Genomic DNA, 17,719 nt, shown 5'->3' with positions numbered 1-17,719 from the left:
CCATCATCTCCTTCGTTCTGGAATTCTTTTCTCATCACCCATTGCTCATTCTACCTTCTTTCGCACCCCCTCTCTAATCACCGAGCCCCTCGATCTCAACCCCGCCCACTACCCCGCCATGATTGGAGACCCCCAGTGTTATCGTCCTTCCTGACTGCCAGCCATCGTTGGGGCATCATCATGGAGGTTTTCGTACACAATCTCCCGGCCGAGCTCAGCAAAGATGCGTTCCAGCACCTGCTTGAGCCCTTTATGCGGTCCCTCGCTATCGCCAACTACGACTGTGAGAAGCCGAGGAGGAAACGATTCGGACGCATCCTCTTCCTTATTTCTTCTGACGGCGAACGGTTTCTGGCACGACATGGGGAAGAGCTCCGAGACGGTGACTCGCGACCGATCTCGAAGCTGTGCATCCTCGGATCCCATGTGTTCTGCAAACCGAGTAATCGGAAACCCGACCAGATCGACCTTCGAGCTCTGGCCAACGAGGTCGAAGAGCGGATCAATCCCTCGCGAGTGATTGAGGAAGAAGGAGCGTCCGTGTCATTCACTTTGAGAAAGTCTAGCTGTGGGTACACTACCTTCTCCGGCAACGATTTCGCCTACCTCCCCGAGGTCCTTTGGCAGGAACACGGCACCGTCATCTTCAAAAAGCGCAACATGATTGTCCAATTCGCTCCCTCTCGGCGCCGCATAAGAATTCCTTTGAATACCATCCACGAGCTTGTGTGGACTTACGCTGGGTCAGTTTTACTCACTTTGACTACTGTCCCATTGTTCTTCGAATCGGACGGAGCCTCGCACGTCCGCCTCCTCTCGCTAGGAGACTCCCACAGTGCAATTGTCGGCCAATGCCTTGTTTACGAGTTCGAAGTGATCCCTGTGGACTTGAAGAGAAAGTTGGGTGGGCTGGCAGATCGGGTGACCGTTGTTCCTTACGATCGCAACTGGACTGCTGCTGGCTACGCTCACAAGGAGCTCCACGCTCACGAGGAGTTCTACGCTTACGGAAGCTGGCGATCGCAGCTGCAGATCCTCAAAGCGGAGTTGACCCGCTTTACGAAGAATGCATTACTCCCGTTTGGGGTATTGTTCTTACTACAGGGGCTGGTTTACAATGCATACCTTCCTCCATTCACTGTCCTCAACCTAGCAAACAGACTGGTGGGGATCTTTAGGACGAGGAAGGCTCAAGGAAAACGAGCCATCTCAATAAGCTCTTTCAAAAGGCTGTACGCCATTCTCGGCTGGCCCTCGCCCCACGCGGATCCCGCTGAATTTACCACGCAAGGCTTGATCGACATCATTACGGGCAGTGACCAGGAGCTTTACGACGGGATGATCCAGGCAGAAGGCTTCCGACCAGCTCGGAACTTTGCGTACGTCTACAGAGTGCAGGTAACGCCTTCTCGCATAACCCTGCATGGTCCGGAAGTAGAGGCTCTGAACCGAATTCTCCGACGCTTTCCCAACCATCACGAGTATTTCATCCGCGTGCAGTTCTGCGAAGAGGATGGGCAAGATGTCCACTTTAATCCCAAGATTAACAACGACCGCGTGTTTGAAAAGTTCAGGGATGTGTTCCAGTATGGCTTCCACATTGCCGGTCGCACTTACACTTTCTTGGGGTTCTCTCACTCTTCCCTGAGGTCCCATTCCGCCTGGGTAAGCACTCCCCAGATACAGTAACTGTGCGCTTATTAACGTGGGCAGTTCTCTGCACCATTCGTGGACGATGATCTCAAGCTCCAAACCTATTTCACCATAATCAAAGCAATCGGAATATTCTCGAATATAACCTCACCCGCTAGATGCGCGGCTCGCATTGGACAGGCCTTTTCCGACACGCCCTTCGCAATCAATCTGAAAGAGAATAAGATCAGCGTGTGGAAAATACCAGATGTGGAAGCCAACGGGCGAGTCTACAGCGACGGCGTCGGAACCATCTCCCAGGATGCGGTCGACGCCATTCACACGGTATTGCCAATGCGAAAGGGGCGGCCTACATGCTTTCAGATACGCTTAGGTGGTGCGAAAGGCATGTTATCTTTGGATCCTAGCCTCCAGGGCTCGAAGATTTACATTAGACCATCAATGATCAAGTTCCAGGCAGAGGAGACGACGGACGTTGAAATCTGCGACTCCGGATCGAAGCCCATCCCGCTTGTTCTGAATCGCCAAGTGATTAAGATAATGGAGGACATGGGTGTGAACGAAGAGTGGTTTTTTAGGCTTCAAGGGCTGCGCATCGAGCAGCTTCGAAAGGCAACCGCCACTACCAAGAATACAGCGAACTTTATCAGAGGCCAAGGCGTTGCTGACTGCGTTAGGTTATATCGACTGTTTCTGTTGTTTAACAACCTGAAGCTTGACTTTAAGGACGTCCCCTTCCTCCGGGCTGTTGTTGAGGCCTTGGTCCTTCGCGAACTACGGCTCTTGAAGCATAAGGCACGCATTCCGGTCGACAAGGGAATCACACTGTTTGGTATTATGGATGAGACTGGCTTTTTACAAGAGAACGAAGTGTTCGTTACGTACGACACCATGGGCGGCAGATTTGCAGCTCGACCTGGTCACTGTCGACTTCTCGTTACTCGATCCCCGGCTTTGCACGACGGTGATATCCAATACGCGTACCATGTCCCGCCTCCGGAACGCCACCCTCTGTGGCATCACAAAAATTGCATCATCTTCAGTAAAAAGGGCGCTCGAGATCTTCCAAGCCAACTCAGCGGCGGCGACCTGGACGGCGACTTGTACAACATCATCTGGGACCCTGCAGCCACCCCGAAGCAGGTCTTTGCGCCTGCGGACTACCCCCGCACTCCGCCGCTCGACATAAAGCGTGTGGTCGAGAGAAAGGACATGGCCGACTTTTTCGTTGACTTTATGCAGACCGACAAACTTGGGGTTATCGCGACAAAACACATGATCCTGGCCGATCAGATGGAACTCGGAACCTCGCACTCAGACTGCCGGAAGCTTGCGCAGCTGCACTCGACAGCAGTTGACTTCTCGAAAACTGGCGTCCCGGTCAGGCTGGAAGAAATGCCGTTTGTCAATCGGAACAGGCCAGATTTGTAAGCCTCTGAATGGGAGAAATAAATATCACTAGCTAATACAAACAGCCTCGCCCCGGGTCCCTTGGCCCAGATCCACGATAAACTAGACGTCCAGCTCGAAGCCCGCTATGTGCACCCCTATCCAGATGACGATATTGACTCCGCCCCAGTGCACAAGTATTACCGGTCTGAGAAAATACTTGGCAAGCTTTACCGAGCCATTGATGAACATGAGATCTGGAAAAAAGACATTCATACGACAAAGAAGCCGAACCCGATTGCTGTATGGAAGAAATTTGTTAACTCGCTAACAACGCGATGTATTGCACTTGGCGCTTCCGTAAACTGGAAAGACCACGTAGAGACCGCCCGACAACTTCGCTCAGCGTACGAACCTTTCTCCCCAAGATTACTCAATGCTAAAAATCCATTCAGATACGAAGGCGCCATATACACCGCGATGGAGAATTTCTCCGAGCATCCCATCCATCCCATTACCGAGCTCGAAGTCTTCGTCGGCCAGATCCTCAACAACAGCGGCGTGCAAACCCATCGCCAACGCGAACGGTCCATCAAACTGAAAGATGAATTCGAGCGAACCACGTCCTGGATCTTAGCCCAGATACGTCCTCGCGGCCCGATTACCGGATACGCAGGTCAGTACGATTCGCTGGAACGCTGCCTTGCTTGTTTCCATGTTGCGTCCGAGAACCGACGGAGTCAGAGTAAGAAAGACCGAGGATGGAATGATCTCCAGAGCTTCCAGGTTGTAGCTGCTTGCGCTTTGTTGATGGAGGTTGAAGAGTTGGAGAAGAATGCGCGGGTTTATGGGGAGAATGTGCGAATGTCGCCTGCACGCGCATCTCCATTTTCTGAGGGAGACGATCAAAGCGACAGCGACCGTGACTATGACCGTGCTACGAGATACACTCCTCTTGACTCTGCTGAGGGCTGGACACTCGCTGATATTCAGATCATGCTGCGTCAGCTTCGGATCAACTCCATTTGACTTGATACGGAAACGCCGCGGGCTAGTTGGATGCATGTATCTTGTATCTAGTTGCAACGTTCGATTGTATATTACTACTACTGCAATAGACTTTTTCATGGCGATCCTTCTCGAACATTGGGCGAACGCTTACGGCTCTCTAGCACAGCGTACTTACCAATTCACTGCAGCTGCTGACGGTACATCTTTGGAGGATGAATGTTTGTGCTACTGTACGCGCCAAGGTGCATCGTGTGTATGCATCTACGATAGTGACAGTCTGGTACGTACATTCTTACCTACCTCACAATCTGCCTATATTAACCCGAAGGACAACCAGGAGTAATCCTACCCTCTTGAATCTAACGATGAGCCAAACTCCACTCAAGATTTCTGAGTAGCTGAAGCTGCACCGCGAGCCCAGAGCATCAGAGCATCCGCCCATATCAATCCCAACTGCAGATGCAATAGCATGCAGGGCTTGTCCTTGCGTCAATACTTGACATGATCAGATGTACGGCGTACCTGCCAAGGCGGACAGCATAGTCGCTTGTTACACCGCATTGCGTCCGGGGGATGCAGATGCCAGAATCCATACCTAGCGGGATAGAATCCCGATTGCTTGACAGTACCAAGTCGGGGTATCGTGGATAGGGGCTGGCGGGGACATCCCGGGTTGACTCGACTCGACTCGAGACACGAAGCTTTGGCGAGAAGATGACTTGCAACTGGAAATTCGGGACGACAGCTCACCTTGCCCACCCAGTTCGAGACGCAGGGTTGGGCACAGAATGTCCGAAGGCATTGCACTACGGGCCATCCGCAGTAAGTAAGAGGTCGAACACCCTGTCCAGCTTTCGTCAGGCCCGCTCCTGTTCAATTACGCCTCACCTTGCTCCGCAAGGGTTATCCCTGAATTACGGTCGCGAATTGCTTGTTCCAGCCCGGCTGATATTGGAATACTTCCGACTTTTCCTATTGGCCGCCTACAGTATCAGCCCCCTACTCCGTATCTCGATGATCGGGAATGCTTTCCTCAGCTACTCGCAACGTGCCGTCCCCAACGAGATCGCAATATCACTCCTCGCAGCTACGAGGCTATGCTGCGAGAGAATGTCCACTAGCCGTTTTGCTACAATCAGCGAATGCCAATATTCTTCTGGTTCCAACTAACAAACGCCATCCCTACCAAGTGCAGGTCAACCAGCATAGCGATCGACAGCCCTAATTTCCGGATAACCTCGCTGCAACTGATAGTCCGTTTACTAGCTGCGACTCCGCGCCAATCGAAGACGCAGGGTTCTCTGGACGCAGAGTGATATTGCTGACATGCATGACAGGCCGTACTCTCGCATCACTTGGCGTCTATACTCGACCAGCAAGGGTCCTCCGTATGGTGCGAGTCTTTCAACTGATGATCACTTGAAAGGGGTATGCGAATACTCAACCAAGGTGGCGTCTGGGGAGTAGGAGAGAAACGAGAACCAATATATAAGTGACGCGACCATTTACCACCCACACAGTACACACTGCTCAGTACAAGCCGCAGGCATTCCTTCCTCCCAATCTGCCCTCCCGAATCCCAGTACAAATGCACGTCCTCACCTGCATCGCTGCCCTCGCGGCCCTCTCCCAAGCGGCTCCTATTCGCCCCGAGTTCACCTTCGCCTATGAATTCCCACCATTGCCCTTCCCTACCGCCGTCAACGTAGCCCCTCTCGTCAGCCCCAGTCCCGACCAAGAGGGGTCTCTGGTTGCGCGGGCATACACGACCACCGCTGCCCGTGCCGCTCGGCAGTATACCGCCGCCGGCGCCCAGACCACCGCGGATTCCGCCGTTGCACCGAGTTTCCCGACCCCGACACCAGCTCAGTCGTCTTTCGCGGCTGCAGGCGGCGGCGCAGGCGCAGGCGTTAATGCTCCTGCTGGCCCTCAGCCTCCCAGCGACGCCACTGCATTTTCCACCGGCGGTCGTCAAGCCTCGTCCACAAATGACCCTTCGACACCGTCCGGAGGAAACGCTGGTACAAGCGCGGCTGGTGAAGGCTCTGCTAGGCTTCCCGCCGGTGGGACCCCAGCAGTTCCGATCCCGATGAACATCAATGTTTACGGCCAAGGCCAAGGCCACGGCCAAATGCAGGGCGCTGGACCCGGACGTTCACCCGTAGGCTTTGGTTCAGCCAGTGCTGGCGGAAGCTTCACGTTTGGCCCCTTCGCATCCGGGATGCACGTTGATGTTTACGGCCAACGCCAGGACGATGCCGTGCCCGGTTCATTCGGGGTTGGTGCACCGGGTACGGCTGGAAGTTCGACTGTTGCCTCTTCCGCATCCCAGAACGCTAACTCTCAGCATCAAGGCGACTCCCCCGGTGACGGCCTGCTGGGTGGTCTTGGTCTTCGTGGCCGCAGAACCGGCACTGGTGGACTCGGCGCTCGGCAGCTCCCGAGCAGCTTCTTTTCCGGACTTTCGGGGACCGCTGACAACCAGGATAACGGGCAAGCTGGTTCCAACGGTCCTTTCGGAAACCCGTTCGGCGGGCTTGGGGGACCTGGTAGCCAGGGTGGTGGGCTGAACGGACCGGCTTCCTCTACTGGAAGTCTTCTTGGTGGTTTTGATGGCTCTGACGACCGGGATACCCCGACCGGCGCCGTGAGACCCTTCGCCGGTCAGGTTGGTGGCGCTACCGCTGGCAAAGATGACGGACAACAGAACGGTCCTGCTGCGGGCGCTGGGGGCTTAGCTGGTGTTCTTACACGTGGCGACAGTGTTAATGCCCGCGGGCAACTTCCGGCGACCCGCCCTGCTGCTGGATTCCCGACTGGAATGCCGGTCCCTTCGCCTCTAGACGTTTTTACTAGCCTACAGTCTGCGGGTCCTCAGGGTGGTTCTGCGTGAAGGTTCAAAAGGTGATACGGTATGTTTGTAGGGCGTCTAGCTTCATTTGACTGGATTGCTATGATAATGTTACACGTATTCAAAAAGTCGTATGTTCGCATACGAGGGAGGGCAAGGCAGGCTTGGCTAGACCGACGTTCAGCACGGATTGATGTACTACTTTGGCACTCTAGAGGTTGATTTCGCGTTCACTGCTTATTTGCTGGTGTGTCGTACATTTCCAACCCATAGCCTGGGGTTGCCGGGCCTGGCCTGGACACCTTTAGCTATGCCCCGGTTGCGTTGGCTTTATATATGTAATTTTAAGTATTATCTATACCCAGATTCCGCTACGAGGAGATATCTTAACGTAGCTGTTGTGTTCTGCTTACCATGCTCTGGCAAGAATCGTATTGCGGTGGCACGTGCACACGCCCGCCCGGAATTAGCCCTAACTCGAGGTCGGTATGACGGATCTAGAAAGTTCTTCGAGATTCCACTCGATCAAAAGGCACTATACAAGGTCAAAGGTGGCCAGGCACGTTATGGTCGGCCGTTTATCGGCAAATGTCAACTCCGCTGGGCTAGTAGAGTAGATACCCGTCCACCTATGTATGTAATAGCTGTAGACAAAGTGGCTAGGTATTGCCACTGTTATGTGATGTACAAGACACCCTGAGTTGACGGAGCATGACATTGCTGCACCGGGGTAGCGTCCGATGCAGTGGTAGGCTGCTGGGATTGGGGTATGCGGGATCGACGTGCTGATTGCGACCTGGAGAAGCTGCTAGATCGGTAAGTTTGCTGCCTGTAGTTGACTGTTGCGGTGGTGGCAAAGACGAGCTGCTTAGGCTGTACCATCTTACTCTGCGGCTCCTCACTGTCCTTCACTGTGTTGACTTGCATATCCTTTCTTAGGTAGAAGACAGAAAATGAACTCCCTCCAGCTGGCTACTCACGCCCTGCCCGCTTCTCCTGCAGGCAATTCTAGTGCGAAACTAGATTGCAGATCTCGTCGCCCGGCAGTCAGTGGTGGGGAGGGGTGGATAACATAACATATAGCAGCCGGCTTTACTTGCGGTGATGAGTGAGATGATGGGTGAGATGAATAGTACAATCGCGCCGTGGTCTACCCCACCAGGGCATAGATACAAATACATAGTCCCAGCCCAACTGCACCAAAACATAACATACCAAATCAACCCTTACGCGTAGGTACCTATATCTACCGCTTCCTCCCAAACGCCTCATACGTAACGGTCACCTCATCCGTCCTCTCAATGCCCGCCGCACCCCTCAAAATATCCTCATCGCTGCCATTCCCACCCCCATGCGATATCACCGTCTTCTGCGCCTGATACTCGTTCACCGTCCCCAGATCCGTGCTCGCAATCCCAAACTCATCGACCTTGCCGCCGGATTTCGAGGAATACCCGGATCGTCCGAACCGGCGCTGCGCGTACATCGGCAGCTGGTACGAGGAGTTCTCGTTTGAGCTCCCTTTGCTCGTGCCGTATTTCAGGCGTGTGTAGAGCGGGCGCAGCACGGGGATCGAAGAGCACATTATTGTTGCGGTGCTTTCGGTTGCGGACCAGATGAGCATGGGGACTGTGTCGTCTGCACGCGAAGCGATTAGTTTGTCGTGTCAATGATATGGAACGATGCTGAGGACGGAGTGACGTACAGATGTATTCCTGCGCATTAAGGCCGGAGAGGGCCTCGGTGCGAATGATCCCGCAGATTCCAGCGCTATGCATATTAGACACGTAAAAGCGAACCGACAGGATGAGCGCAAGGTAAGATGGACATGGACGTACAAAATCCCCAAACTCAACCCACACGCAACGGTAATCTTCTCCTTATGCTTCATATTCAAATCCCACACCACAAACCACGGCAGCACCGCAAACGCAAAGTCCATCGCCACGAACCACGAGCCCACCGTATACCCGATATTCGAAAAGTCGATCCAACACGTTCCGGGGACCGTTTGGTTCCAGCTGCGCTCCACAGGGTCGCACTGCACTATCGCCGTGATACTCGCGAACAGCGTGATGATCACCGTTATCACCAGGCAGACGTGGATGAACGCGATCTGGACCTTATTCCGGATGATGCGGAGTAAGAACGTGCCGACCGCGCACTTGCCCACGCCTATCACCATAATCCCGGCGAACTGGCTGAGGATCTCGTACTTGACGGCTTCGAAGTAGATGCTTTGGTTGCCGACGTCGGCGGAGAGGCGGCCGAGGCCGTAGGCGCTTGCTATGGTGACGAAGATCGTGTAGAGGAGGTGGAAGACCTGTTCGTTGGAATCCGTCAGCATCGACCTTGGTCGCCTGCGGTTTGGGGAATTGGCTGACCAGCGCAACGCAGCAGAGGTAATCGTCAATCCCAACGGCATTGAGAATCTGGTGCCGTGTGTAGAGGCGCAGCGCCACGAAGACCGCGAAGATCACGACCTCCATCCAGAGGACGCCGTTGACCATGGGCCCCTTACCGCCATAGTAGCCCATACCGACGAAGGCAAAATAGATGAAGAACGCAAGTTTCCGGGGTCTGAGTTGTAAAGCCAGACGAAAAAAAGGCCGAGGGCCTGGCGAGCTCGGAAACACCCCCAATTTGAACGCCGCGCAGGATTCCCTGAAACACGCCGCTCGAATAGTCGGCTTCACTAAATCCTGCGAGTCACTAATGGCATGACCTGTCGACTGCGGCCTGCCAAATGCAACGATGGAGCCGACCTGTCAACCACGAGGGCCGAACGCCCTTGGCGCAGACGCCGACCCACATGGGGCCCCCGGCCCGGGCGTCCGCACGCAAATCCCTGGCCGAGTTAGGGCTCGTGGCGCCTGTTATCCCCGATCGGGCCTGGCGGACTCCAACACTCTCATATCGGCCGTGCATGATCCATGTGGACCGCCACAATTGACAGATAACGGCTGCACTTGCAGAGCGTTGCGGCTTGCCCGGAACTGTGGGGACGTCATTTCCCTACATACGTACTCCGTAGTACGTCCTACTCCGAATCTACCTGTGGAGCCATGGACCTTGCCATTGAGACAACGGGCGACCCGGTCGTCGCTAGCGCAGAGCCAATGCAGGCTATAAAAGCCCGGCTGCGTCTCAGCCTTCAGGGGCAGAAGCCGGTCTGATAGATCAATCGCTTCCCCGTCTGAAAAGAATCCGACCAGTCAAGACCATGTCCAGCCCCCAAACACAGCAAATCATCGCCGGCCTCGACGCCATCACGCCCGAGGCATTCGGCGGCAATGAAGTCGAGCGCCTGCAGGTTCGTGCCGCGGCGCGGAGACTCCTCGCGCGACTTGAGAGTCCGTACGAGCGCGCGTGGGGGTTCTGCTTCGAACACCCCGTTGTTTTTGCCGCGCTGCAGACGTGCATTGATCTTGGGCTCTGGAAGGCGTGGACGGATGCAGGCGGTGGTGAGAAGAGTCTGCATGAGCTGGTGGGGTTGACGAGTCCAACCGTTGAGACGAACCTGCTGCGTGAGTGCTATATTCGCTTTCTCTCCGTACCTATCTTGGGTGGGATTGCTAATGGAGACACGGATTAGGCCGCTTCTTCCGCCTCCTCGCCGCCTTCAACGTAGTCGAAGAAACCGGCGTCGACAGATTCACGCCCACGCCGTTCTCATTTGCAATCGGCGACGAGAGCACCAAGGTCCGCGCCTCGCTTCAGGCCGCGTACGTCCCACTCATCCCAACCGCCCTCGCTTCTATCCAATCCATACTCACTATACCTTGTGCAGGACAAACCAGTACATCGCCGCAGGGCACAACCTCCCCTCGTACCTCGCGAAAACCGCCTACAGAGAGCCCACGGACGCCATAAGCAACAACTACACCGACTCAGACCCCGAACACCTCAACTTCTTCACCCGCCTGCAGAAGAGTCCCAGCCACTACGAGGCGTTCACGGGGCACATGGAAGCGTGGACGGCGTGGAAAACGCCGTGGACGAGGGTGTACGATACGGGTAAACTGCTGCAGGGCGCGAATCTAGATGCCGCGCCCTTCGTCGTCGATGTAGGCGGGAACACGGGCATCGATATCGGGCATGTCCTGGCTAAACATCCCGATCTCCCTGCGGGCTCGTTAGTCCTGCAGGATCTGCCGGAGATCATTGAAGTTGCGAAGGGCCAGGTTGATGGGAAGATCACGGCGATGGTGCATGATTTCTTCAACGAGCAGCCGGTTACGGGTCCGTCACCTTCCCATCCCCCCTTTCCCTCACTTACGTATCCATCGATGCATAAGAATGGTACGGTACTAACATAGCCCAGGAAGCCGCGCCTACTTCCTCCACGCGGTCCTGCACGACTGGCCCGACGACAAAGCCTCCCTCCTGCTATCCAACACCCGCGCCGCCATGGTCCCCGGCTACTCGAAGCTTATTATCTATGATATCGTCCTTCCCCCGACGGGCGCGAGTATCAGCCAGACGACGATGGACGTCAATATGATGGCGTTGCTGTCGGCGGCGGAGAGGACGCAGGGGGATTGGGAGGGGTTGTTGACGAAGGCGGGGTTCAGGATTGTCAGGTTTTGGCCGGATCCGCAGGGGTATGAGATGGTTATTGAGGCGGAGGTTGGGGTTGATGGGGTTGGGGAGGGGAGGGGTGCGCAGGCGCATTTGTGAGGGCCGGTCTCGAGGGGATGGGGACGGGGATGGGATGGTGCGTGCTTTGGGCGGCATGGCGTGGTACTGTAGGTTGTTGGGATATAGATAGCGGAATATGATTATTTTCTTCGTTTTATAGAATAGGCTGAAAAAGATGAACGTGTGAAGCAGTTCGTCAATCGAGAGACGTTACCTACCTAGATAGGAAGTATCCATGGCCTAGATAAGGAATATATAAGCTACACAGGCCAAGAAAGAGGATTAGCATAAACCCAAACTTAGTCACAAGATTAGTACGAAATGACTTGACCCCAGCATACAAAGACGGTCTGGGAGTACCCTGTCTGCAGACGCCCAGCGGTAGTGAGTATTCCTGACGCCATCGCCAGCCGTGAAATATCTATACGACAACACGTGACTTAGGGCTACGATCGTACAACCATCCCCAAGGGCTGTAGCCCTAACTCGGCTTCGATGCAAAGGCTGCTGGCTCAGCATTCGGTGTGGTCCAATTAAGTTAGTATTATTGTGTATCAACGAGGACTTTCAGCTGTTCAAACCACCTCAGGCTCTCATAAATGTCTAATCACTGAGATTGGAGGATTGGGGCTCGGTAGCATAGTTAAGCCACAAATCGGCTCGTGATACATCGGACTCATCCTAGAGAAGAGAGGCAAGGTTACATATAATGACTTATCATTGTTTCACAAACTACACTAACGACTAAGGTCATGAAGATGCCGCCGAAGCTGTACAAACAATACAGCAAGACGTAAACAAGTATAAATATGATAATCACTTGTCAACACCAACCAAAAACAAGCATGGAAAGAACAGAACCGCCTTAGAATCCGAGCAGCGAGTACCAGTCGTATCCACCGGTAGCCGAAGCCTGGGCATTGGCCACAACCGTAGCATCCGCGGCGCTGCTGAACGTCGTCGAGAAGGAAGTGGCGAACGAGGTGCTGAAGGTGGTAGGCGTTCCGGAGGCCCAGGTAATGATGTTGGAGATGTCGATGCCGTGGTTCGAGGTCGAGGTTCCTGAGGCGTTGTCGGAGCCTTCACCAGAGGCAGATGCACTGCCAGATCCTCCGATGCTGGCGGATCCAGAGGCACTTCCAGACCCGGACGCACCGGTGCTTCCAGATCCAGTGGCGCTGCCAGAGCCCTCAGTGTTGCCAGAAGCTTCAGCACTTCCGGAGCCTTCAGCGTCAGCCGATCCACTAGCAGAGCCTTCAGCACTGCCGGAAGCCTCAGTGTCTGCGCTTCCAGAACCTTCAACACTGCCAGAGCCACCAATACCAGCCGAACCTTCAGCACTGCCACCTGCAGATCCTCCAACAGCTCCAGAGGCTTCGGCTCCAGTCGATCCGGTGGCTGTACCAGACGCAGAAGCGTCAGGCCCGGTGCTCGTGGCATCAACGCCAACCCCAGCACCACCAGAGCCTCCAGCACTTCCAGATCCCTCAACATCACCGGATCCTCCAATGCTGCCAGAGCCACTCAGACCAGCTGAGCCTCCGGCACTCCCAGATACCCCAGCGCCACCGCTACCACCAACACTTCCAGTTGCTCCAGCGCCAGCAGCCCCTGTAGCGCTCCCAGAGGCAGCCGCACCGGCAGCGCCAGTAGAAGTGCCAGAAGCTCCAGCGCCAATGTCCCCGGAACCACCAACACTTCCAGAGCCAGCAACGCTTCCAGAACCTCCAATGGTTCCAGACTCCCCGATACTGCCAGAACCTCCCAGACTGCCAGAGCCTCCAGCACCAGAGGACCCAACTGCACTGCCGGATGCAGCAGCTCCAGCAGCTCCGGCGTGGGTTGCAGAAACTCCAACTCCAGCACCGCCAGATCCGCCAACGCTGCCAGATGCAGCGGCACCAGCAGAGCCGGTGCCTGATCCTCCCAGCCCAGCTGAGCCACCAACGGTAGCGGTTCCGCCGACACCACCGGAGCCTTCAGCACCACCAGATCCTGAAACGCCAGCTGATCCTCCGATGCTTCCTGATCCACCAACGCTACCAGATCCTCCGACCGCTCCAGACGCCTGAGCGCCAGCGGCACCTGTTCCAGAGGCTCCTAGGCCTGCCGACCCCCCAAGTGACGCGGAGCCACCAATGCTGCCTGATCCACCAACGCTGCCAGATCCCCCGACGGCTCCAGATGCCTGAGCGCCAGCGGCACCTGTTCCAGAGGCTCCTAGGCCTGCTGATCCTCCGAGAGAAGCGGAGCCACCAAGACCAGCGTGGCCTCCAACACCACCCGATCCCCCAACTGCTCCTGAGGCTTGAGCACCAGCGGCGCCTGTGGCAGACCCGGATCCTCCAACGCCAGCCGAGCCGCCGACACTTCCAGAACCGCTGACACCTGCTGATCCGCCCAGGGAGGCAGAACCACCAAGACCAGCGTGACCTCCGGCACTACCAGATCCTCCAACCGCTCCCGAGGCTTGAGCGCCAGCGGCACCGGTAGCAGATCCAGAACCTCCAATGCCAGCCGAGCCACCGATACTGCCAGAGCCGCTGAGGCCTGCGGATCCGCCTAGCGAGCCACCGAGTCCAGCGTGGCCTCCGATGCTACCAGAGCCACCGGCCATCCCAGACGCTTCGGCGCCAGCGGCACCGGTAGCAGACCCAGAGCCTCCAATACCAGCTGATCCACCAAGAGTCGCTGATCCACCAAGACCCGCGGAACCGCCGAGGCCGGCTTGACCTGCGGCACTACCTGAAGCGGCGGCACCGGCAGCTCCGGTGGCTGATCCGGACCCGCCAATACCAGCTGATCCTCCAATACTTCCTGATCCTCCAAGGCTGGCGGAGCCCCCAAGGCCAGCGTGACCAGCAGCGGCTCCCGAGGCTTCCGCGCCAGCAGCTCCCGTAGCAGATCCAGATCCTCCAATGCCGGCGGAGCCCCCAAGGCTTCCAGAGGCGCCGAGGCCGGCAGAGCCTCCAGCGGATCCTCCAACACTTCCCGATCCACCAAGACTAGCAGAGCCGCCCAGGCCAGCGTGGCCAGCGGCGCTTCCAGAGGCCTCCGCGCCAGCCGCTCCAGTAGCAGATCCAGAACCTCCAATGCCAGCGGATCCTCCTAAGCTACCCGAGGCCTCAAGGCCGCCAGAGGCACCCAGTCCGGCTGAACCTCCAGCAGACCCTTCAAGACCACCGGCGGCACCTCCAGAAGCAGCAGCGCCAGCGGCTCCGGTAGCCGATCCAGAGCCTTCAACACCTGCAGAACCTCCCAAGCTTCCAGAGGCTTCAAGGCCACCGGAGGCACCAAGTCCAGCTGAACCGCCAACGCTTCCTGATCCACCAAGTCCACCCGCTGCAGTTCCAGAGGCAGCGGCGCCAGCTGCTCCCGTAGCGGATCCAGATCCTCCAACGCCTGCTGATCCGCCTAAAGTACCGGAGGCCTCAAGGCCACCGGAGGCACCTAGGCCAGCTGAGCCTCCGGCAGAACCTCCAACGCTTCCAGAACCGCCCAAGCTAGCAGAACCACCAAGACCTGCATGACCACCAATACCGCCCGCAGCAGCACCAGAGGCTTCAGCACTAGCGGAACCAGTTGCACTTCCGGATGCTCCAAGTCCTGCTTGGCCTGCGAGACCAGCGGATCCTCCAATGGAGCCCTCAATACTTCCTGATCCTCCAAGGCCTGCGTGACCACCAAGGCTACCGGCTGCACTGCCAGAGGCTTCGGCGCCAGTGGAGCCAGTTGCAGTTCCAGACGCACCGAGTCCGGCGGATCCTCCAATACCGCCGGACGCGGAGCCTCCAATGCTGCCTGATCCACCAATGCCAGCAGAACCACCAAGGCCTGCGTGGCCACCAATACCACCTTCGGCACTACCAGAAGCTTCGGCGCCAGCGGAACCTGTCGCAGTTCCAGATGCACCGAGGCCAGCAGATCCTCCAATCGATCCGCCAATGCCTCCTGCAATGCCTCCTGATCCTCCAATGCTACCGGAGACAGAGCCAGTAGCGCCTCCAGATGCGCCGAGGCCAGCGGAGCCGCCGACACCACCGGATGCTTCAGCGCCGGCGCCACCAGTCGCTGTACCGGATGCTCCCAGGCCAGCAGAGCCTGATGCGGAACCTCCGATGCCTCCAGATGCACCGCCACTCAAGGACCCCGAGGCACCGAGTCCAGCGGATCCTGATCCTTCCACTGAACCTCCAGCACTGCCAGAGGCGCCTGCTTCACCCCCACCACCGGCAGATCCTCCGATGCCAGCAGCACCACTAGCAGCGCCGCCAAGAGATCCGGTGGCACTGCCTGATCCTCCAATTGTGCCTGATGCACCGAGGCCAGCGGATCCGGATCCTTCGGCTACACCACCGATACCTCCAGATGCGCCAGCAGATCCGCCGATCCCAGCAGAACCACCAACAGAGCCAGATCCACCAATCCCTGCTGAGCCGCTAGCAGAGCCAGTCAAGGATCCCGTTGCGCTGCCTGATCCTCCAACTGTGCCCGAGGCACCAAGTCCAGCAGATCCCTCGGCTGAACCCTCAGCACCGCCAGAGACACCTGCTGAACCGCCGATACTTCCAGATCCACTGATACCAGCTGAGCCGCTGGCCTCTCCACCCAAGGAGCCTGTTGCACTTCCTGATCCTCCAACTGTGCCCGAGGCACCAAGTCCAGCAGATCCTTCAGCCGAACCTTCAGCACCGCCAGAGAGACCAGCGGAACCTCCAGCAGAACCACCAAGGCCAGCAGAGCCGCTCAGGGAACCTTCAGCAGAGCCGCTGACACCACCACTAGCACTCCCAGATCCCTCAGCATCACCACTAGCAGACGCGCCCGCAGATCCAGATCCAGAAGCGCTTCCACTTCCGCTCCCCTCCGCGCCACCAGCAGCAGCCAGACCAGCTGACCCGCCACCAGAGAGACTAGCGCTCCCACCAACGCTCAGCGAAGCAGAACCAGAGACTGAGCCTGAGGTCTCGCTGCCAATGCTCACGGCGCGTGCGGTCAGAGTCCCTGCGTTGGCGTTGGAGTTATCGGGGTACGCGAGATCCCGGGTCGTGAGTTTGCGCGAGGGGGCGGGCGCGGGCGCGCTGAGGGCGCCGGCGAGGAGGGTTAGAGCGAGGGCGAGGTTGGGGGTGGTTTTCATTTTGGTGAGATGGACGAGTTGAGATGAGATGGATAAGTGATATGAAATGGTTGAATGAGTTGACGTGAGGGAACGATTAGCGATTGTGATTGAATGAGCGCAGCTCAATGGAATTCGAATTGATTAGGGTGATTAGGATTAGAGCAAGAAGTATAGATCTTGCAAGAAGAAACGAGGGGAAAGGAGATGGCTGCTGGGAGCGCAGGGAACGATTGAATGTGATGATGATGAAGAAGAAAGGTGAGAGGATCGGGACTCAGGTGGTTTATATAGACTTGACCCACGACCATTCGTCTAGAGGGAAAGAGCCACTAACTGCAGGTCCGTCCACTGCTTCCGTGTTCCCGATGTCAGGGGAAGGAGAAGTTAGGGCAAGGTTCATCGGAAGCCCGAGTGCTGGAGCTGCAGCGCCCGCGTGTTTCGCCGCTGACTCCATTGCACCGCGGTGACGTGGACAAGATGCCAACGAGGATTTGTCGGTTCACGATTCCGGTGTTTGGAATAGTAGAGGCTCGCTGAGTAGCTTGCTTGTATTTTTAGGTTCTAATTGTGACACTTTGATTGTCAAAGCAGTCCGGTGTGGGGACGGGGAACCTGCCAAACGATCAAACGATGGAGCAGATGGCTTCGATCCGAAATCAGCCATGGCGAACGCTAACACCGGACTAGGGGGTTTACGATAGATGAGTGTAGTTCACGGGCACGAGTCAGGTTGAAACTGAAGAAGTTCCCGGGGCCCGACCTGCCTCCCTACCAACACCGTGCAGCCGCGTATAGGAGGCGCAAGTATTCGTAACTAGTTGGATTTCAGCCCGAGCCTATACCTCACAGGTCGCAGCCTCCATATGCACACTTCAGGGCTGGCTGCAGGCGATGAGGACACCTGTGGAGGCACAACCGGAACCCTCAATCCAGGGAGTCAGCCACCGACCCCCAAGAACGCCCGATCTCAGATAAACCACGCAACAGCAACACGATCCGATCTGATACAAACTAGTGGCATCTAAAACAACTCTAAAGCCTAATCTGGCGTGTTC

General features: G+C 56.6%; 5 protein-coding genes across 5 annotated transcripts; 3 read left to right on the top strand and 2 right to left on the bottom strand.

Moving 5' to 3' along the window:
- Positions 1-180: 180 nt before the first annotated feature.
- DSM5745_10464 (RNA dependent RNA polymerase) lies at positions 181-4,071 on the top strand (the record flags this gene model as incomplete). The annotated part of the gene is made up of 4 exons (XM_026752480.1): positions 181-1,665; positions 1,714-3,080; positions 3,129-3,449; positions 3,498-4,071. 4 exons carry the CDS (start codon positions 181-183, stop codon positions 4,069-4,071), a joined length of 3,747 nt encoding a protein of 1,248 aa, XP_026598923.1.
- Positions 4,072-5,641: 1,570 nt separating this feature from the next.
- On the top strand, positions 5,642-6,946 carry DSM5745_10463 (uncharacterized protein; the record flags this gene model as incomplete). The annotated part of the gene is made up of 1 exon (XM_026752479.1): positions 5,642-6,946. One exon carries the CDS (start codon positions 5,642-5,644, stop codon positions 6,944-6,946), a length of 1,305 nt encoding a protein of 434 aa, XP_026598922.1.
- Positions 6,947-8,150: 1,204 nt separating this feature from the next.
- Positions 8,151-9,414, bottom strand: DSM5745_10462 (uncharacterized protein; the record flags this gene model as incomplete). The annotated part of the gene is made up of 4 exons (XM_026752478.1): positions 8,151-8,542; positions 8,610-8,674; positions 8,743-9,227; positions 9,289-9,414. 4 exons carry the CDS (start codon positions 9,412-9,414, stop codon positions 8,151-8,153), a joined length of 1,068 nt encoding a protein of 355 aa, XP_026598921.1.
- Positions 9,415-10,127: 713 nt separating this feature from the next.
- Positions 10,128-11,584, top strand: DSM5745_10461 (uncharacterized protein; the record flags this gene model as incomplete). The annotated part of the gene is made up of 4 exons (XM_026752477.1): positions 10,128-10,431; positions 10,500-10,629; positions 10,695-11,146; positions 11,229-11,584. The coding sequence occupies 4 exons, from the start codon at positions 10,128-10,130 to the stop codon at positions 11,582-11,584; spliced, it is 1,242 nt and encodes a 413-aa protein (XP_026598920.1).
- An 826-nt stretch (positions 11,585-12,410) lies between these two features.
- Positions 12,411-16,682, bottom strand: DSM5745_10460 (uncharacterized protein; the record flags this gene model as incomplete). Its single annotated transcript, XM_026752476.1, has 1 exon — positions 12,411-16,682. The coding sequence occupies one exon, from the start codon at positions 16,680-16,682 to the stop codon at positions 12,411-12,413; it is 4,272 nt and encodes a 1,423-aa protein (XP_026598919.1).
- Positions 16,683-17,719: the final 1,037 nt, after the last annotated feature.

This window comes from Aspergillus mulundensis (assembly GCF_003369625.1).
Source record: "Aspergillus mulundensis strain DSM 5745 chromosome Unknown scaffold_15, whole genome shotgun sequence".
Taxonomy (NCBI): Eukaryota; Fungi; Ascomycota; class Eurotiomycetes; order Eurotiales; family Aspergillaceae; genus Aspergillus; species Aspergillus mulundensis.
The sequence above is the reverse complement of the archived record's forward strand: the minus strand, read 5'-3'. Positions and strand labels throughout refer to the sequence as shown.